The sequence below is a fragment of the Oncorhynchus keta genome, chromosome 2 (assembly GCF_023373465.1).
Source record: "Oncorhynchus keta strain PuntledgeMale-10-30-2019 chromosome 2, Oket_V2, whole genome shotgun sequence".
Lineage (NCBI taxonomy): Eukaryota > Metazoa > Chordata > Actinopteri > Salmoniformes > Salmonidae > Oncorhynchus > Oncorhynchus keta.
The window spans coordinates 41,640,341-41,661,885 of NC_068422.1; the positions used below are offsets into that span (position 1 = coordinate 41,640,341).

The window sequence follows — 21,545 nt, forward strand, 5'->3', positions numbered from 1 at the left end:
AGGGACTTGCTTCCATTCAGCCACAAAAGCATTAGTGAGGTCAGGCACTGACGTTGGGCAGTAGGCCTGGCTCGCGGTCAGCGTTCCAATTCATCCAAAAGGTGTTCAATGGGGTTGAGGTCAGGACTCTGTGCATGCCAGTCAATTTCTTCCACACCGATCTCAACAAACCATTTCTGTATGGACCTCGCTTTGTGTATGGGTGTATTGTCGTGCTGAAACAGGAAAGGGCCTTCCACAAACTGTTGCCACAGAGTTGGAACCACATAATAGATTAGAATGTCATTGTATGCTGTAGCATTAAGATTTCCTTTCACTGGAAATAAGGGGACCATCCCAAACCATAAAACACAGACAGAGAACATTATTCCTCCACCAAACTTTACAGTTGGCACAATGCAGTCGGACAGGTAGCTTTCTCCAAGCATCTGCCAAACCCAGATTCGTCCGTCGGACTGCCAGATGGTGAAGCGTGATTCATCCCTCCAGAGAACATGTTCCCACTGCTCCAGAGTCAGCGGTGAGCTTTACACCATTCCAGCATACACTTGGTATTGCGCATTGTGATCTTATGCTTGTGTGCGGTTGCTAGGCCATGGAAACCCATTTCATGAAGCTTCCAACGAACAGGTCTTGTACTGACGTTGCTTCCAGAGGCAGTTTGGAACTCGGTAGTGAGTGTTGCAACCGAGGACAGATGATTTTGATGCACCACAGCCCCGGGGAGTCCTGTTTTGTGAGCTTGTGTGGCCTACCACTTCACGGCTGAGCCATTATTGCTACTAGACATTTCCACTTCACAATAACACCACTTACAGTTGACCAGGACAGCTCTAGCAGGGCAGAAATATTACAAACTACGACAGTACCCCGTTGAAAGTCAGCTTTTCAGTAAGATCATTCTACTGCCAATGTTTGTCCAATGGTGACTGCATGGCTATGTGCTCAATTGTATACACCGGTCAGCAATGTGTGTGGTTGAAATAGCAGAATCCAATAGGATTCAATAGGTGTCCATACTTTTGTATATTGATACAGCCACCTGTAACTAGGTTTACATTTGTTAATTTAATCACATCCCTCCATCTCAGGGTAAGCCCTTGAGGGCATTAATGAAGTGATGAGAATTCTGCAGTACAGTGCATTTTCAGTCCCAGCCTTGAGCAGGTACTTGTTTTTGTTAACCTCCCAGGACAAATTCTGTATCATAATGAGTTTAAATTGATAAATTATTAACGGGAAACAGAGAGCGCTTAATTTTGCTCACAATGGTGTGGTTTAATGGAATATGACTGAAAAGGGTACACACTGCCCTATGGTACTGCTGCAATTTCAGACAGTAATTTCAATATGAGATATATTGATGATATCTTGTACATTTGGACTGGAAGTCAGGATTAACGTAATGAATTTGTCTCTTTCCTCAAATGATATAAACCCTGATCTCAAGTTCTCCATAGAATGTGACTAGAAATATTTATATTTTCTAGATATGTGAATAATGGTCTCTGATGGTAACCTCATCACCACCCTCTATCAAAAAGGCAGACCATAACACTTATTTTAACTTACAGTGCGCATCCTAATGCACTTAAACAGTTTACCAGGAGTCAATTCTGTAGACGGATGCCTGAGCCACTCCACTGACGATTACGTTTACAAGGCTACAGTCATGAAACAGCGTTTCTTCGATGGAGGTTCCTCTTCCCAGTACGCCAAGAGTTGCTGGGCAAAAGTGTGAAAACTAAGAGAAACTGCTATGTTACACGTATAACCACATTTAACCCTAAAGCGTATACAGTGACTCCAAAAGTATTGGGACAGTGACACTTTTTTTATGATACAATGACTATGAGTTTAAAGAGCAGACTGTCAACTTTAATTTGAGGGGATTTTTATCAGGTGAACCATTTAGAAATTACAACACATTTTGTACATAGTCAGTCCCCCCCCTATTTTAGGAGACCAAAATTAGTCAAATACGGTATTTGGTCCCATATTCCTAGCACGCAATGACAACATCAAGCTTGTGACTACAAACAAGGGGGATGGGGTCCAAATCCAAAGTAACAGTCAGTATCTGGTGTTGCCACCAGCTGCATCAAGTACTGTAGTGCATCTCATGGACTGCACCAGATTTGCCAGTTCTTGCTGTGAGATGTTACCCCACTCTTCAACCAAGTCACCTGCAAGTTCCCAGACATTTCTGGGGGGGAATGGCCCTAGCCCTCACCCTCAGATCCAACAGGTCCCAGACGCACTCAATGGGATTGAGATCCGGGCTCTTCGCTGGCCATGGCAGAACACTAACATTCCCATCTTGCAGGAAATCAGCCATACTGTTCATTCTGTGCGTGGTGGCATTGTCATGCAGGAGGATGAGCCTGAGCCAGGATGAGCCTGCAGGAAGGGTACCACATGAGGGAGGATGTCTTCCCTGTAATGCACAGCGTTGAAATTGCCTGCAATGACAACAAGCTCAGTCCGATGATGCTGTGACTCACCGCCCTACAACATGACGGACCCTCCACCTCGATCTCGCTCCAGAGTACAGGCCCCGGTGTACGCTCATTCCTTCGACGATAAACGCGAATCCGGCCATCACCCCTGGTGAGACAAAACCGCAACTCGTCAGTGAAGAGCACTTTTTGCCGGTCCTGTCTGGTCCAGCGACTGTTGGTTTGTGCCCATAGGCGACATTGTTGCTAGTGATGTCTGGTGAGGACCTGCCTTACAACAGGCCTGCAAGCCCTCAGTCCAGCCTCTCTCAGCCTATTGCGGACAGTCTGAGCACTGATGGAGGGATTGTGCATTCCTGGTGTAACTCAGGCAGTTGTTGTTGCCATCCTGTACTACCTGCAGGTGTGATGTTCAGACGTACCGATCCTGTGCAGGTGTTGTTACACATGATCTGCCACTGCGAGGACGATCAGCTGTCCGTCCTGTCTTCCTGTAGCACCGTCTTCGGCGTCTCAGAGACATTGCAATGTAATGCCCTGGCCACATCTGCAGTCCTCATGCCTCCTTGCAGCATGCCTAAGGCACATTCACGCAGATGAGCAGGGACCCTGGGCATCTTTCTTTTGGTGTTTTTCAGAGTCAGTAGAAAGGCCTCTTTATAGTGTCTTAAGTTTTTATAACTGTGACCTTAATTGCCTAAAGTCTGTAAGCTGTTAGTGTCTTAACGACCGTTCCACAGGTGCAAGTTCATTAATTGCTTATGGTTCATTGAACAAGAAAGTGAAACTGTGTTTAAACCCTTTACAATGAAGATCTGTGAAGTTATTTGGATTTTTACAAATTATCTTTGAAAGACAGGGTCCTGAAAAAGGGACATTTTCTTTTTTTGCTGAGTTTAAGTTGCAGTTTGCTACCATGATTACGGATAGTCCTGAATGAATCGTGAATAATGATGAGTGATAAAGAGGCATAAATATCATACCCCATTTAACTTTCATTATTCATGATTAATTCATGACTATCTGAAATCATTATATTACATATAACACACCATGAATGTTATTGTCATCTTATGTTGCCCATGTGGTATTTTGTATGTTGGGAAAATCTCTAGGCACCTTAAGCAACGAATGTGAGCAAGAGCACCATAAGGTTTAATGGTGAAAATGACCCTTTTGCATGCCACTAACAAATCTTCACGATTCAGGGTATTGAAAAAGTTTAAACCTTCATCCAGAGGTAAAAAGCTGTGCCAAAGGAAACTCTTTTGGATTCATATGCTTGGCACTTTACATCCATCAAGGCTTAATGATAATTTTGACACGAGTGTCATGCTTTAATATGTTTCCCCCTAACCCCCCCGCATTATGTGGTTCCTGTCATTTATGATGGTTCTTAAACCTGACACCCTCTTACAGGTGGGAACCTCTTACAGGTTCCCATAGACCCCCCCTTCTGTATTTTTATTTCATTTGAGGCTTTTCCTCGTCTTAACTCCCATTTACTTTTCTTTAAAGCGTTTATGAATTATGAAAAGACTACATAAAAAAAATGTTAAATGATGTAAAAAGTATATATATTTAAAAAAAGACTGTCTCAATCAAGTCACACATTATCTGAGATAAATTATTACTGATGTGCATCCTGGCATTTGTGTTGTACACAAGTGTTGCTCATCACGTCTGATTGCATTGACGCACATTACCTGTATGTGGCCTTTGTCATCGTGTGTTTTTATATGCTCTGATGGTCTGACGCCTAAATAAATGAAAAATTATGCATTGATCGGGTGAGTGCGGAGAGTCCTTTTAACTTCAATAGGAGAACCTCAAAAGTTACTATTTTAACCTCATTTACTGGAGCTTCATTTAAGCAGGATGTGTTCTAAGGGGGATGAGGAACCAATTACAGAGAAAGACAGTTGGTGAACATCAGAGGAGGCTGGTGGGAGGAGCTATAGGAGGATGGGCTCATTGTAAAGACTGGAACACATTTAACTATATCAAACATCAAATATATGGAAACCACATTTGACTCAATTCCCTCCATTCAATTCCAGCCATTACAATGAGCCAGTCCTACTATAGCTCCTCCCACCAGCCTCTTCTGGTGAACATATCCATAATGACACCCAACATATGGAATTAATTCCTCTAATGTGACTGAGGAGATGACTCACTGTTAGTCATGGTTATATTTCCCGCTTGAGTACAACCCATAAGATACCTCATCTCATTAACAGCCTGATGAGATAGACAAATGTGTCGGTACACACACACTTGTGAAAATGTGTAGCAAGAACACATCATGCAGGTGGTAGAGCAAGTCAGCTGAAACTGGGGCAGATAGGAAGAGGTGGTGTGTGTGTGTGACTATGTTTACGCTCATAAAACAGTGTTCATTTTGAGAATTTGAACGTTCACCTTTAAAGCCCACACACCGGTTTTATCTAGCCTTGTTGAAAGCAGAAAGACAGTGACTCAAACCACAGCAAGGAATTAAATGTGCATGTGAGCTAGCGCAGAATCTCCAGGGGCCAACATGCCTTTCAGCTTTGCAACAGTCATAGCCTGTTAGCCGCTTCCCCATCAGAGCAGGCAATCCAGTGGATGCACTCTGGAGTCTCCCTTTACAAAAGTTTGTAGCACTCAACTACAGTGCCGTGAAACCAAAACGTAATATTAGATAAAGGGAAAGTGAGTTTACAAAAAAAAAAATGGAACACTCAATTAACCTTTGTGAAAAAGTAATTGCCATCTTTAGCTGCAATGACTGCAACCAAATGCTTCTTTTAGTTGTTGATCAGACTCTCACATCGCTGTTGGGGAATTTTGGCTCACTCTTGCATGCAGAACTGCTTTAACTCCGCGACATTTGTGGGTTTTCAAGCATGAACTGCCACAACATATCAATAGGGATTAGTTCTGGACTTTGACTAGGCAATTCCAAAACTTAAAATTTGTTGCTTTTTAACCATTTTCATGTAGACTTGATTGTGTGTTTTGTATCATTGTCTTGCTGCATGACCCAGCTGCGCTTCAGCTCACAGACGGATGACGCTGGGCCAATTGTGCGTCGCCTCATTGGTCTCCCAGTCGTGGCCGGCTGTGACACAGCCCGGTATCAAACCAGGATCTGTAGTAACGCAGCTAGCATTGCGATGCAGTGCCTTAGACCGCTGCCCCACTTAGGCAGCCCCAGAAAAAAAATATTAAATCCAGTTCAGAATAAGAATGTAACGTAACAAAATGTGGAAAAAGTGAAGGGGTCTGAATACTTTCCAAAGCCACTATGTGTTGGAATACTTTGGAACAGATTTCCAAAACTAAAATCACTAAACTGATTTACTGTTGTTTTTACAGTCTTATGTACAACAATTTAAATTATTATTTATTTTTGTTCATAAAAATAAATAAACTTGGGCAGCCAAATAAAATCAGGCCGCCAGTTGGGGAACCCTGGTCTAGTGGTCGTTTGTGGCCTGGGCTCTGGTGTTACCTGTAGATAGGCCTGCTGGCAGCGCTGCACAAGCTGATGGAAGGCGGGCGTGCGGAGGTGGGCATGGATGTGGGCGGGGTTGAGTCTCTGGAGAGCCTCCATGATGATCTCCTGAAGGACGAAGGGGCTGAGCACACCCTTAGCCGCACCCACACAGAACTGGTACACGTAGTTCACACCTGGAGAGGATGAGAGAATGGTGAGCATTTACGCTTTGCTGACAGTTAGCGAAAGTTTATGGCTAACGGAGGCGCACACAGACACTACATGTTAATGTTTTAAAATGTATGTAAATTGTAAAGTATTTTGTCTCTAAGGTGCGGACCCCAGTAAGACTAGCTGTCGCAATTTGGGTCGCCTAATGAGGATCCTAATTATTTTTTTATTTAAAAAAAAACAAAGATACAGTATGTTATACTTTGAATTCTGGCAGAATCATTTCAGTAGAATCTTCAACATCCACAGAAAATTCAGTTCTCTGATATTGATATGTTTGTGTGTCTTACTTAGCATTCAACTCTAGTCTTCGCCTTCTTCAACCTCCAGAGGTTATGATGCTGGTGCATAAATACTTCAAATCAATATTTCCCTGTTTTCCCAAAACACCTTAATAGATGAAACTACTAGAATCCAAGATGCCCACAGCATGCCCTCTTCATCCCTGCCCCTTTCTCACCTAGCCGTGCAGCCAGGCCCAGGAGCCACTTGACATCCTCCGTGTATGGGGGGCTGCGGGAGAAGTTATTGGGGTGGTCGTTGTGAGCCCTCCTTCCAAGCATCTCCAAAGCCAGCATGCCTATCAAAGAGCCAGGGTCAAATATCATAGTTAATGCCAATTACTTTGAATAGAAAACATAACAATCGCAAATGACAGAACTGATATTCACAGTGCATATACCATCTAGTATTACATCTAGAGAATCTTATCATGGACACTTAAAAGCATAGGTATATTCCTCACCAACTCTGTAGGCTGAGTGCAGGTAGTGAAGACCCTGCTGGCTGATTGGCTGGCTATGCTGCTCGTCTTCAGACGGGAAGGGGGCGCTGACCAATGAGACGGGCTGGGAAGACATACCAGGAAGAGATGACCCCTGAATGGCCTGGATTGTGGTGCCTGAATGGACGCCACCTACTGGATAGAAAGAGGAAAAAGTCGTGGCTCCTGAGAGTGCCATGGAGAGCCCATTATAAAACATCCATCAAGTAAATGTTTTCCTTTTTAAAAGTTGTTCCTGTTGAATGTGATCCATCAACTACATCAGCTAAGATGCTAAGTAGATTACTATTTGACTTTTATAGACAGACAACACATCACACACATGGACGTGTGCAAACACACACGCAGCAGTGGTCTCCGCTCACCTGCTACAGTGGTGCTCAGAGGCAGGCCGGTCTCAGTGTGGTACGGGTGGACAGCGATCTGGGTCATGGACGGCACGGGAATACCAGGGAAGGTGACCGCAGTTGCTGCCATGGGCGGATGGGGGCCGGTGGCCACTGAGAACGGGTACTGGGCACCGATAAAGGCCGAGTGCATTCCCTGGGAGGGCACACATACACACTTAAAATTAGTTAGATGCTATTCTCTGTTGCGGGCCACTGTCTTACGTCAGATAGTGCATAAGAATATCGCACTGAGGGACGAGTGACATGTAGGAGTGACGGAAGACAATGGCCGTGGGCTTAATACAATAAGAGATGAGTCATTTATCATTCATATAGTGAAACAAAGGTTGTCAGATTTCCCCACTGAGCCCTTGGGGGGGGTTTAAGGCATGGTGTGCTTGCGTCTCCATTGACTTTTTTCAGCCTATAGTTACAGAGTGGCTGTCAGTCAATACTAATAAATTCTCCCATCATTTCCGCTCAAATTTCCTGACATACACAAGAGAGAATGTAGCGTAAGTAGAAAAGAAAAAAGATTTTCAAAGTCAAACACTGTAGGTACACCAGGTGCATACTGATCACTTCGCAGTGGTCCAATTGTCTAGTTGAGTCTCCTTGAAACTTAGTTTCAATATTGTACTCGTTCAATTCCCTCCCAACTCTCCCTCCCTTCTCCATATCAATTCAAACTTCACAAACTGAACAAAAGGTCATTAAAATAACAACTTGAGAAACAGTTACCAAAACAACAATGAAAAATAAATAAATGGAATTCAAAACTGTGTGTTAGTGAATCTGGAGATTCAAATGGATCTTGCGAGTCAAAGACATGGTGGAGCAGTCTCTGCCATCAGCTATTCTCTGTTATGTTCTAGGGGAGGTGTGTTCAACTCTTACCCTACGAGGTCCGGAGCCTGCTGGCTTTCTGTTCTACCTGATAAAGAATTGCACATACCTGTTTCCCAGGTCTAAATCAGTCCCTAATTAGAGGGTAACAATAAAAAAGAGTTGAAAAAAGGTCCAGAATTGAGTTTGAGGGATCTAGGGACAGAGTATCCCTGCATGTAGTGTGAAGCAGAGGTTGGGGTCTATAGGGAGACTTAATGTCCTCTAAGTATATGGAAGCTACTTACGGAAAGAAGAACTAGCAACACAGTATTTCACTGGAAGCCCAAGCAACTCAATTTGAACATCTTATCAGTTCCCCCCACCATCTCTCTCCCAGCTCTCTGTCTCCATCAGTCTTTCCCTCCTCTCTATCCTCCCTCCCACGATGCCTCCAGACAGTCCTCTTACCTGTGGGTATGCACCCCCTGACAAGGGGAACACAGTGGGCCGGGGGACGTGCTGCAGCGGGTGCCCCAGGTACTGGGGGGTGCAGACAGTGGGCAGGTGGGCCTGGATGGTAGTGTAGGGATGCAGGCCCTGGGAGTGGGGGTGGGCCATTGCAGAGCCAGGAAGGGCGTGTGATTGGTAGATGGTGGAGCCCACAGAGATGACGGGCACCACAGCCGCTGCTGTCACAGAGGCAGTCACTGTGGCAACACCAGAGGACTCCATGTTGCCACTGTTGTCCGTCACACCGTGACCAGTCTCCGGGGGCCTTCTCCCAGCTCCACCGTTGGCCCTGCAGCGTCCCGGGCCCTCACGCTGGGCCCCTGAGCCCCCTCCTACTGTCTGCTCATAGAGCCAGTACCACTGGTGGGCCACCTCAAACAGAACCTCAGGGTACACACCGCCCCCCTTGGCTGCCTCCTCTACAGCCATACAGGCTTTCTCTAGCATCACATTGTCCTGCAGGGAGAGAGGGGGGCAAGAGAGGGAGAAGAAATTATGAGATTAAGAAGAAGAAAAAAAGGGGAATTTTCAGGACAAAATGGATAAAAGGGTAAAAGAATAAAAAGATGCCCAGCCTACATGAGTAGTCCGATGTGTCTTCTGCAGAACTGAAGAGTACCGGACATGTACCTGTTCCTTGCACTGCACCAGGGCCCTCTGGATCTCATTGGGGTTGAGGGCGTGTGCATGGGGCAGGCAGCTCAGGGCCAGCTCGGCCGCAGCGCGAACCATGTTGGGGTCCCGCGCCCGTGATGCCCTGTCTGCCAGTGATGCCACCTCGGGAGGGGTGAGGTGCCCGTCCCAGCATTCCACCAGGATGTTGAGGGCAGCACTGCCAATCTCCATGGCCTGGCCTGGAGGGGGAGAGGAGGAGACACTCATGTAAAGTGTGGTGGACCAGACCAAGCTTATAGCTAGCTACCCGTGTCTCATGGACTATTAAAAAAAAATCACTTCTGGGATGAACTAGATTATTTTATTTTTTATAAACCTCACCTGTGATCCAGGAGACGTGGGAGGAGTAGGTCCTGGATAGCCAGTTGGGCGAGACAAAGTTGTGCAGGCCCAGGGCGTACAGGCCAATCTCGAAGGCACAGAGGTGCAAGTTGCGGTGGGGACCCTGGTGGCCCCCGCTGGCTGAGGGCTGGGTGAAGATGGAGGTGGAGCTGTTGCCCCCGGCCTTGATCAGCACCGTCTTGGCCAGCTCAAAGTAGAAGTGAGCCGCCGCCTCCGATGGCTGGTTGGGCACATGGGGTGCATGGCACTCGGGACGACGCCCTTTATACCTAAGAGGGTGGCGGAAGGAGGATATTCAGGGTATTAGCATATTTTCGTCAATACCTTAGTTGAGTTCTCCAATAATTAAAAAGCATCAACGTGTATAGAATATGTAGGAGGAGTCACTCACCTGCTGGTGTCTGTGCTCTTCGCCCTAGCTCCCCCTCCGGCCCTGCGAGAGCCACTGGATGAAGAGGAGCCCAGCGAATCAGAGGAAGAGCTGCTGATGCTGTCACTGTCCTGGCCCCTCCCCCAAGAGGCCGCAGCCCAGCCCCCTCTGAGTGGACGTCGGCTGAGGGTGGGGGAGCTGTCTGAGGTGGTCTCAGGAGCACTGCTGTCGATACTCGCCATGCCTGGGACAACAATATCAAAACCATTAAACCTAAAACTTCTAGTCAGCCACATGTCAATACTACCTCAAGAAGTCATTCCAGTCATATGAAATGGCCCTGGTCAAATGCAGTGCACACTATACAGTAGTATAGGCTGTTAGTAGAGACACAGCCTGTGTCTTAATCTGAGGTTGAGGGTCATGGTTAGTTGGTTACCTGTGTGTTTCTTCTTCTGGCGGACAGGAGAGCCCCAGCAGCGTCCGCTGTATGCCCCCCGTCCTCCCAGCGCCAAGCGACTAGGCACAGTGCCCTCAGGCTTGAATGGGACCGCCTCACTCGGCTGGTCACATGACGCAGGCTGGGCGCCATCTGCTGAGACAATAAGTTAAGTATTGAATACGTTTTACATGCGTACAGAAGCAACAGTGAGGGTTGGATTCAAAGGATTCCTTCCATTTTCAACAAATCTGTTTTGTATAGGTAGGGTAACAATATTTTCAGTGCAGGACAGGTACAGTACGGCATAAACACCCTGTCTGTGTCTCACCTTGTTCTCTGGCCTCACTGACGCCCTCTCCGGGTGTGGCGTTGTTCTGCACACCGCTGCCTGCCAGTTGTCCTGCTGCCCCACCAGCAGCCACTGCTTGCACAGAGGAGGACCCAGCTGCAGCCGTGGCGTTTGGGGCGTGTTTGGACACCCCTCCGGTGGCACCTCCGTGTCCGTGAGCATTGTGGGCAGCGTGCTTGGACGGGCTCCTCTGGCTGCTGGCAGCTGGCTTGCTGGAGTAGAAGGAACTCAGGGTTTGGGGCTTGTGGGTCTGGCTCTCTCTGTCCAGCAGTTTGTCCAGGATCTAAGAGGTCACAGAGCGAGAGTCATCACAATTATTATTTGGTAAGTAGTTCATTCTACTAGCTACAGTGTGGAAACCAAGGGCTACCTTTTTCAGCTTGCTCTGGTCATCCTTGTATGTGATCATAAGAGCCAGAGCCAAGTCTCCTTTCTCTCTCCTGGTCCCCTCACACAGCAGAGGGTGCTCTGCCTCGCTGACTGTGGTCTTCATACCTACAGCCGGAAAAAGGGAGGTAGAAATATGAACAGACGGCAGCAAACGAGTTCAGTTTCAAAGCCAAACTGGTACCTGGACGTTTTCCTATTTAAGTATCACCAACCTCAACACTGAGCCATTGAATGTAGTGCCAACCACTTCCTGAAGGTGTAAATGTAAAAACTTTGTGGTCGATCTTACCCAGTGCTGCGACAGCAGCCTCAAAGCCCAGCTCCTCGTCTCCAGGCATCTCGTTGTTCCGGTTACGGCTGGGAGGACGGGAACCTGTGGGGGAGACAACTGTACAAACAAAATAAAGGAGGGGGATGGGTGAAATATAAATTACTGGAAGTCTCACTAGTGTGATGACGGCATGACATGTAATTCTGATCAATTAGCAAGTAAAAGTTCTACATCTGTGTGCATATATTCTGTTTGTTGTATGTATTGTGTGAGTTCAAACAGAGAACATTTGACATGTATAGTGAGAGTCACCTGGGGTACACAGCACATCAAATATGAAGCTGGCCAGCATGAGGGGCAGGACAGGCCTGTAGTCACAGAAGTTCCCGTCTCGGAGCTGCTCGGCCCTGTCCCGTATGGACGTCATCTCCACCAGGCCCAGAGGGATCTTCTTCAGCAGAGCCACCACCTCTGACTCCTGGTAGGCCAGCTTGACCTCCAGGGCCTTGGTGGAGGCTGGGGGCCTCTGCAGCTCCAGGGAGAACATGCCCGTGCTGAAGGCCAGGTTGTGGAGCTCCAGCCTCTCGCTCAGCACCGTCAGCAGGAAGGAGGTCTTGACCAGGGTGTTGGTGGCCACCTGGGTCTGCCTGCTGGTGGACACCTTGCTCTTCTTACCCTTTGTCTGGGGCTGCTCCACCTTCAGGTCTGGAGGGTTGGCCAGCAGGTCTCCAGCCAGCTCCACTGCCAGTCTGCAGGCCTCGTTGCTGTAGCCATGGGCGTGGAGGGCCTCTGCACATGCAAACAGCACCTCCATCTGGCCCTCCTGCTCCAGTGGCTTGATCCCAGCAAAGATGTCTGGTTCCTCCTCATGGTTGTTCTCTGGCACTCTCTCTGCCCCCTCCTCAGAGGCTGCATTTAGGTAGTAGGCCCGGTAGTCATCCTCTCCAACAGGGTCTCCCCCTGCCCCTGGGCTCTGATTGGGCAGGGCTACGGCTCCAGCGCCAGTTTCTCGGCGCCCACCACGCGGTGGCTTGGCGGCAGCAGCAGTCACGGTAACAACAGCGACCGAGGTGGAGAGCCGAGCGTCTCCAGCGGGGGCCACCTCCTTATTTCCATTCACCTCCATCTCTGCCTCTACTTCCACCTCCTTCTCCAAGGCAACAGCCGCTTCCACGACGACAGCGGCGTTCTCCTTGAGGGGGAAGGCGGGCTGGGACTCGGTGGCAGGCAGGGTGGCAGCAAGAGTGACACGTTTGACCTCGAAGGAGCGCTCCTTGGGCATGTTTCCGGCCCCTTTCCCTCCCCCACTGTATTTGTGTGGCTCTCTGAGTAGCGGGCTTGGTGAGGGTAGCATCTCGGGTGGCGGGGGTGTGAAGTCAAAGGTGTTACTGGCCTCGGCGCCCAGCGCCAGACTGGAGCCATCATCCAGGCTCAGCTCGGCCATGTCAGGCTCCAGGGAGCTGTCCTCACTGCTGGTGCGCCGCTTGGCCGCTTGGTGTTTTCCCCCTACCCCTGCTGATCCCCCGGAGGACGACTTCCCCCCCTGGGCCAGCTTAGCCTTGCCCCCAATGGACGAGGAGGAACCTGCGCCTTTGTACATCCCCTTACTACTGCCCTCCTCTAGAGAAAGACAGACACTGCCCCCTAGCCGCACTAGGACCCCTCCTCCGCCCCCGGCCGACAACCCCTTCCTCTTGCTCACAATGGTCTCTTTGGGCCTGACAGCCACTTCTTGTTGGGGAGTTCTGCCCTTGTAGTCTCCCCCACCTCCCTCAGAGCTGCCAGATCTCCCCCCTCCAAGTTCAGAGGTGTCTCCAGCCATGCCAGCCTTGGCCCCTCTCTGCTGCTGCACTGCCCTGGCCCAGCAAAAGGAGGCGCTCTTCTTGTCAGCACTGCAGTAGGTGATGCCTGGCAGTGGGTAGGCCACCTCCCAGTTGAAGTAGCAGGACTCCACGGCTGGCTTGAAGCCCTGGAACAGTTTGTCCAAGGACTTGCGATGTTGCCCTCGCTTCACAATCTCAATCACTTTCAGATGCCACTGCTTGAGCTGGGAGGCCAGCTCCAAACGCCTATAGGATGGTGCAAAAATAAACATTGTTATAGTCAGTCCAGGAAACAAGAGCCACAGAGCAGAGACTATAGTAACAAGCAAGCACAAAGGCACACACACAATTTGTATAATTGCCTATGTATTGCCACACACACACAATGGGTATCATTCAGAAAATCATCAATGTAACTGGAAGAAGTGCACAGACACAAAAAGGCTTTCTGCAGAGAACTCTGACAGTCATTCCACATTTTTCTTTGTCAGTGTGTAGAGCGAGAGCACATAACACTTTGAAAGCCAAGCAGCAAATTGGCTCTGTGCCTTGAGAATCGGACATGACACAGTGAATCAGGAAGATGCCCTCATTTATAAAACACTCAATGTCCCAAACACTGACTACTCAAATCAGATTAAATTCACAGAGCCTCAAAAGGAGTGACGATCAACCCTACACAGACAGATTCAGGCCTGGGAACGCTTGTAAAAGTGAGAGGTGAAATGAAGGTAAGAGAAAGGAGGAGACTGTGCCCCAAGGCTAAACGTTAAACAGGCAGAAAGGGAAGTGACCTCACCTCTGAGGGCTCATGGTAGGGTCTAGCACAGCCAGCCTCCACAGAACCACCATGTCATCACACATGCTGGCGCAGGCGTGGGCTGCCACCTCCGACTGCCCGTTACTGCGCCCCGTGTGCCCACTGGCACTGCTGTGGGACGCCGACGTACGCACGCTGTACCACCAGCCAATAATCTGAGGAGAAAGGCGAGAACAGTCACTGCTGTCCTATCATGTCCTGAATTTATATTGAGTAACAGACATACAACAAAATGTACAATGTGGACCCAGAGGATATAAGCTCGTTTCCAAAGTGGTCCTCGATGGTAAAAACAATAACACATATAATGACCAAAAGGCAAGACCAAATAATAAACAACCATAAATACATTCATTTATTGACATCCTAAAAAGTGGCACTCTTCACTGCACTTCCCCCTAACCTTCAAAATCAACCATTAAATCAATCCATCATACCGATCCTTCAAATAAATACACCTGACCAACAGTAGAGGGCACAGGGGGCAGTGGAGTGGTTTCTCTTTGGACAACCTTGTCCAAATTAAAACCTTTGCCTGCTTTTTAAAGCTATTTTATTTATTTTTTATTTGCTTGATCTCCATGGAAGGCTATTCCATAGACAAATGCCTATATAGAAAAACCTGCTCACCACAGTACTGTTTACTCTTGGGTTTTTATGAGACATAACACTAGCTCTGGTATTGTAACTGTGTTGGTTATAGACCTTATCAATGTGGTTTTTCATATAACCTGGGGCACGATCATTTAAGCAACAAGCCCACCACCAGGAACTCCTGTATCCCAATGTGGGTCCTAGTGGGGGACATTCAGCATATACATGATAACATTATTTTGCATGACCTGCATTCTCCTGCATTCTTTTTTTCAGCTTTTCTGATAGCCCACTATAACAAGCAGAGCAGGCGTAATCAACATGACACTGAATCAAGGTTGAGACGAGCAGTTTCTTAACTTTGATGTTAAAACATCTAGTGTTACGATTCACATTTCTTTGCCTTTTTTGCAGCAGCAGCAGCAGCAATCAGGCCTCCAGAAAGGCATCGATCTAGGGACACACCAAGATATGTTACTTGTTTTAGATTCAATCTCCTTGCCTGCACAGTTTACCTTTATCTTGTCAGCCTTAAGCGATCTACGTTTTGTTCCAAACAAAATCGATTCGGTTTTTCCCCAAATGTAGCGACAATTTGCCGTTAGTCAACCAATCTCTAACAAAATGCAACGTCTTACTCAGTGTCTCCTCTATGTAAACTACAAGCATTTCCCCACACTCACAATAACATCTGTTAACCATGTGTATGTAACAAATACAATTTGATTTTTATTATATCCTTCCCTGATACCAGTATGGCTGAATCATCAGCATAAAGCAGGAGTTGCACTTTACTGTATCTGGCTTATCATTAACGTATATAAGAAATAAGAGGCTCTAAAATGGATCCCTGCGGTTACCCACAGGATATTTCTTTGGCCTCTGACAGAACATCACATACTTGTGTTCTGTTTGTCAGATAAGACCTAAACCAATTCACTGCTACATCATTTAGACCCATGCATTTCAGTTTCATCAAGAGAATATCATGGTCCAGTGTCAAAAGCTTTCTGCAAGTCTAACATGACCATACCTGTATAGTTCCCCTTCTCACTTTCCTGCTTAATGTGGTCAAAAAGGTGGATAAGGCAAGTATCAGTGGAATGAGGTGTTCTAAAGCCAGACTGGAGTTCATAAAGACGTTTGTGCACGAGAAGTTACCCCTCAAGTTGATCAAAAACTAATCTCTCAACAACGTTGGATAAGGTGCTGAGGAGACACAGGCCTGTAGTTTCCTACATTTGTTTTTACTGCTCTTCTTGTGGAGTGGAACCACCCAGGCTGTTTTGAGATCCTTGGGAAATGTACCACTACTTATAGAAAGGTTTACAATATGCGTTATCGTTTTAGCAGTGACACAAACACTATCCTTTATGAATCTTGCAGGAAGGTTATCCAGCCCAGTTGCTTTGTTTGTGCTTATTAAGCATAGTAGATAAGAACATGTGTCCTCTGTTACCATGCACAGCACAAACAAACAAAAAAATGGTGATACCTTTGCTATGGTAAAAGATGTTAATGAAAGACTGGCCAGTGTCCAGAGCAGGTAGGTAACTTCTTAACTAGAGATGAGGCTAATGTGGTAAAAAATAATAATAACAATGTTAAAATAGTTTGCAACCTTTTCCTGGTCATAACATAAACCATCATCAATATCTAGGCCAATACTACAGGATTTTGCCGTATGGGGAGTTTGAGCCAATGTCCTTTAACATTTCCAGTTTACAAGGCTGATAGATGTTGTTAATGACAACTTACATGTAATGTTGGAATTTGGCCTTATCCATTTTGTATCTTGCCTGGTTTCTACAGTTAATATAACCATAATAATCTGGTTGATCCATTTCCCTGACCGCTGTTTGATTCAAATCGGAACCAGAGTCAGACAGAAACAGATCTTTAAAAAGATACCAAGCTTGATCGACATCACAGTTTAGTACATGAGACCAAGCCAACATATGTGTACATATTCTTATTCATTCCTTTACACTTGTGTGTATAAGGTAGTTGTGAAATTCTTAGATTACTTGTTAGATATTACTGCACGGTCGGAACTAGAAGCACACGCTTCTAGTGTATGTGACCAATAAAATTTTATTTGAAATTCCAAGTACTTCTGCAAAACATTCCTTTGAGTATTGTTTCATAGACAGTACTTGCATGTATTTATTACCTGGCTCTAGTAGCATTTTGGATTTCTTACGAGTACAGTAGGTTACCGTAAAACCAATATTTAAGACTGCTGACTGACAAACATTCTCATGGTCTGATACAATAATCAAATCTAAAGTTGATTTACTGTCAATACACACCTGGGTTGACTCAACAATCAGTTGTTTTAGTCCAAATAACTGATTAAAGTTATACAGGGCATTTACTAGTGTACTTTTCTTGGGTGATAACTGCACATTCGTATTAAAATCGACAAGCGGGATACATTCCCTATCTGCCAATACATTGTGATTGCAGCAATTAGATTCAAGTAAATCATAGAAATGATTCTGCTTAGGAGGCCGATAGCAGACCAACAAGTATAGGACGACATTTAGGTTGAAGTATATCTATCCGTGCAACCTCAAGACCATCCGTTTACAGATCTGAACGAGGGTTAAAATGCATATAATTCCTAGTAAAAACACACACGCCGCCACCGTTTCGGTCAATTTTATGAATGCTATAACCCAAAGAGCCATGTCTCAGTCACAGACCCGTCGAGCCATGTCTCAGTCACAGACCCGTCGAGCCATGTCTCAGTCACAGACCCGTCGAGCCATGTCTCAGTCACAGACCCGTCGAGCCATGTCTCAGTCACAGACCCGTCGAGCCATGTCTCAGTCACAGACCCGTCGAGCCATGTCTCAGTCACAGACCCGTCGAGCCATGTCTCAGTCACAGACTCGTCGAGCCATGTCTCAGTCACAGACCCGTCGAGCCATGTCTCAGTCACAGCAAATAGTGCAGCCCGTGAGTTAGAAGTGAGGAGTTTTAATTCCTTTAATTTCATCAGAAGGCTCTGTGCGTTCACATGGATAAAGTGAAGCCCTCTCCAATTGAAAACAGTCAAACATGTAATTTGCTGTATATAATAAAGAAGTAAGTCCTGAGGGGGTGTGGTATATGGTCAATATACCACAGCCAAGAGCTGTTCTTATGCACGACGCAACACGGAGTGCCTGAACACAGCCCTTAGCCGTGGTATATTGGCCATACATCACAAACCCCAAAGGAGTCTTATTGCTATTATAAAGTGGTCACCAACATAATTAGAGCAATAAAAATAAATGTTTTTCCATACCCGTGGTATATGGTCTGATATACCACGTCTGTCGGCCAATCAGTACTCAGGGCTCGAACCACCCAGTTTCTAAGTATGTATGTAACGTGTCTACGTGTGTGTTACCTGTTCATAAGTGAGACACTGCTCAGTGAGGATCTCTAGTAGAGGTGCAGCGTTGCTGTCCCTCCTCTTGAACATCTCCCTGACGATAGACAGGAGGTTCCAGATCCCCTCAGGCTCCCGCCCCCTCAGAGGTCTCAGCAGACATGCCCACTCTGCCGCAGCCGGTGGCTCCGTGGATGACAGGTACATGGAGTTGACGTCACTGCACCGGGAGGGAAGACCCGCTACAAAGATTAGCAAGTATATTTCCACACACACATACTCTTTCCTCTTCTTAATATACTCCACTTTGATCATGCATGTCTCTGCTCTCTTACCTGAAGACCACAGGAGAGGGGCCACAGAACTTGTGCAGCGTCTTCTTGATGTTGTCACTGAGCGTGGACTCATCTAGATACCAAGTGCTCTGGTCAGAGGCCGAGGGGCCAGCAGTGGGGTCTGTACACAGAAGGCAGGGAGTAAACAGAAAGCTCAAGAAATACAATACAACTAATGTAAAGAACTGTTTTTAGCTGATATTTGTGAAACATCCCATCTGAACCACCCTACAGCATGTTCTAAGCACATAAGCACGCAAACGCCTTAAGTGCAAATGGTCAGAGATGGGGGTCTATCTAGAGTTGAGGGTGTGGGAAGCAACTCCCCAATCTCACATTGGTGGTGGAAGTGGAAGCCCGTTGACTTATTATTATCTCCAACCACATTATGAACCCATGTGAGATGAGTAGAGGCTGCCCCCTGCAGGAGGCAAACAGAAGCAAAGACAGCCAGGGCATACCTGGAGCCCCACACACTGTGTTGATGGCTGTGGACTGGGAGGACAGGAGCTCATCCAGGAGCCTCTGGGCTGTGGGCAAAATCTGAAGGAGAAAAATAACAGAGAAGTTTGAATGAGTACTGACTGCAATACATAAAGAGACAATGTAGCTACTGTGTGTTATTTATCTCAGTAGCACAGACAAAGGGAGTATTGAGACTGGGCCGGTTACAGGCTGAGGTCAGCTACAAACCTAGCCACTGGGAGGTAACACATACAACACTGTTCTTACACTCAACTAAAATCTATTTTTATGACTAACTTGGTGAACTTAAGTACATAAACCACATTATCGAATAGTTTTTGGAAAGCCTAAAAAAGGGAGTGAGAAATGTGTCTGGGATTCAACAGTGTTGCTAGTGTTAATACATACAATTAAGCCAACAAGTGTGGTTCGACATTCTTACCTGTTGGGGAAGCTCGCTGATTAGGTACTGGGCAAACTTCTGCAGCTGGTCCCTCTGCAGCCGGGACAGGGACTCGGAAACGGGGGCTCGCAGGCACACTGCAGACGCCTGGCAGATAAATACAGGGGTGACAGGCATTAGCATACATTTAGGATCTCACCTTGCTCTGTTTTCTGTTCACGCAGTGAGTTTAAATGCAGATCAATCAAATATAAACAGATAATTCAAATATAAAACTGTAGGTGTGCAACAAACTTCAAATTCACAATCATTTACTGTTCAGCAACCATACTGTACTTACACATTGTTAACAAACAAGAAACATTGAGCTGCCATATCCTTCTTCACAACCAGAACTCCCACACTATAGTAGGCTGGTGGCCCCTGGCCTAGAATACTTAGCTAGCTGTGACCATGAGGCTGTGGAGTAGTCTCTGCTGTGTGATGACTTTATTAAGAATGCAGTGAGAGTGCTGTCTACTGCTGAGCTATACCTTCTGCTCCACTGTGGAGCAGGGCAGAGATCCCCCTCATTTGCAAATGGGAGGATGTGGCCCATGCATAATACATGTTGGCGAGATGGGCCAGGCCAGGGTTTGATGATTAAGGCTTATTCTCTTGGTTAGCTCTCCAGAAGGTCATTAAAGGGAATATGGAATGTTGGGGGGTGGGTGTTGTACAGAACGAGACACCACCACCACAGAAAGAAATTACAATATACCTCACATTAAAAAAGACTAGAGGGGAAAAAGAGGGGGGGCAGTCTGCTGCTACTGTGTGGTGAATGGGAGTGGAAACCCTCGGGATTCCTGGCCCAGGATGGTGACCAGAAAAAGGAACGGGGGGGGGGATATAATGATGGGCTAAGTGTGGACTAAGAGCCAGGGTAAATAGCAGGAACAGCGGCATGCTTGTGCTCTAATACTCTGCTAAAGAAAATGTCATGCTCTTTAATAGGATTAGATCATCAGCATATATGCCCTTAGCCCGCACACTCCTCCCTAACCCCCAAACTTTTAGAAGCAGTTACTCAACTTTTCGGTGAAGCGCTTCTATTAGAATGTTCTCTGACCAAAATATTTCATTAGATGATGCTTCTTCAGAGTGACGTTAGATGTAACAGTTCTTTAGGGGTGTTCATGGAAGTTGCTTTACAAATGGAACAGTCAAGAGTTCTGGTCTGCAGTGTGTGTGTTCAGTGTTTATCGCGTTGATCTTGGTTTCGTAAGGTGGAACTAATTGAGCACTGTCAAGTTGCACTGTGTGCATGTCTGTGTGCGCGCGCACATGCGCCCTAGAGAGAAACAGGGAAGACTCAGACTGTGGGTTCAGTTGGTGTCTATGAAAATGCACACTTTGATCATATCCTGTTGAAACCACAGTGCCTTTAAAAAACAGATGCGACTACATTCTGACACACTGTGTGAACGTGCTCTCAGGAGACAGACTCAAGACACTAGATTTTAACTTTTTTTTTAATTTATTTTAACTGGTCATTAATAATGGACTAGGTCAAGCCCATCTACAACAAATGGCTCCCATTTTAACATAACCCCTCAAAAAACTGCACTAGTGTGTCTGTATTTCTCATAATACCTGTAGAAGAATTCATTTCAAGACGTCTCATTATTTGATATCCAATTCATGAGGGCAGTGGCAACTCGTAAGTCACAAATGACATCTGTTGCGTTCTAAAACAGATTTTGGAATAAGTGCCCCAGTTAGTATTTAGAGTGATGATATGGGTTTGGTTACGACAAAATGGCACCTCTCATGGCTACAGAGTGAGGGGACTGAATTCATGGAAATGGCTAAGCATAACATAAATAGCACAGCACACCTATCTGGGCCTGAATGCTGCTCATTAATTTACAGTCAATCCACCCATTCAATACAATAATGGCTAAGGGGGGTCCATGTGCGCCTGATAAATGGTCACAAGAAAGCTAGTGTGTGCGCTCACGCGTGTCACAGAACAATCCAGGCACTTGTCATCTCCCGTCTGGATTACTGCAACTCGCTGTTGGCTGGGCTCCCTGCCTGTGCCATTAAACCCCTACAACTCATCCAGAACGCCGCAGCCCGTCTGGTGTTCAACCTTCCCAAGTTCTCTCACGTCACCCCGCTCCTCCGCTCTCTCCACTTGCTTCCAGTTGAAGC

At 46.6% G+C, this 21,545-nt stretch overlaps 1 protein-coding gene across 12 annotated transcripts in view; it reads right to left on the reverse strand.

The window, feature by feature from the left end:
- LOC118361322 (zinc finger SWIM domain-containing protein 8-like) overlaps positions 1 to 21,545 on the reverse strand; it is a 52,404-nt gene that overhangs the window by 12,892 nt on the left and 17,967 nt on the right. For 3 of the 12 annotated variants that reach the window (XM_052476690.1, XM_052476658.1, XM_052476695.1), the window contains 18 exons: positions 19,386 to 19,493; positions 18,940 to 19,021; positions 18,479 to 18,599; positions 18,162 to 18,363; positions 14,147 to 14,322; positions 11,837 to 13,593; positions 11,543 to 11,650; positions 11,234 to 11,358; positions 10,843 to 11,146; positions 10,512 to 10,667; positions 10,094 to 10,316; positions 9,682 to 9,971; positions 9,265 to 9,539; positions 8,644 to 9,141; positions 7,324 to 7,522; positions 6,920 to 7,123; positions 6,635 to 6,754; positions 5,959 to 6,137 (listed from right to left, as the gene is read on the reverse strand). In XM_052476690.1, the coding sequence (XP_052332650.1) occupies positions 5,959 to 6,137; positions 6,635 to 6,754; positions 6,920 to 7,123; positions 7,324 to 7,522; positions 8,644 to 9,141; positions 9,265 to 9,539; positions 9,682 to 9,971; positions 10,094 to 10,316; positions 10,512 to 10,667; positions 10,843 to 11,146; positions 11,234 to 11,358; positions 11,543 to 11,650; positions 11,837 to 13,593; positions 14,147 to 14,322; positions 18,162 to 18,363; positions 18,479 to 18,599; positions 18,940 to 19,021; positions 19,386 to 19,493 (5,127 nt within the window). The remainder of the gene's footprint in view (positions 1 to 5,958; positions 6,138 to 6,634; positions 6,755 to 6,919; positions 7,124 to 7,323; positions 7,523 to 8,643; positions 9,142 to 9,264; positions 9,540 to 9,681; positions 9,972 to 10,093; positions 10,317 to 10,511; positions 10,668 to 10,842; positions 11,147 to 11,233; positions 11,359 to 11,542; positions 11,651 to 11,836; positions 13,594 to 14,146; positions 14,323 to 18,161; positions 18,364 to 18,478; positions 18,600 to 18,939; positions 19,022 to 19,385; positions 19,494 to 21,545) is intronic. The other 9 variants (XM_052476679.1, XM_052476677.1, XM_052476671.1 and 6 more) reach the window with 9 other exon arrangements.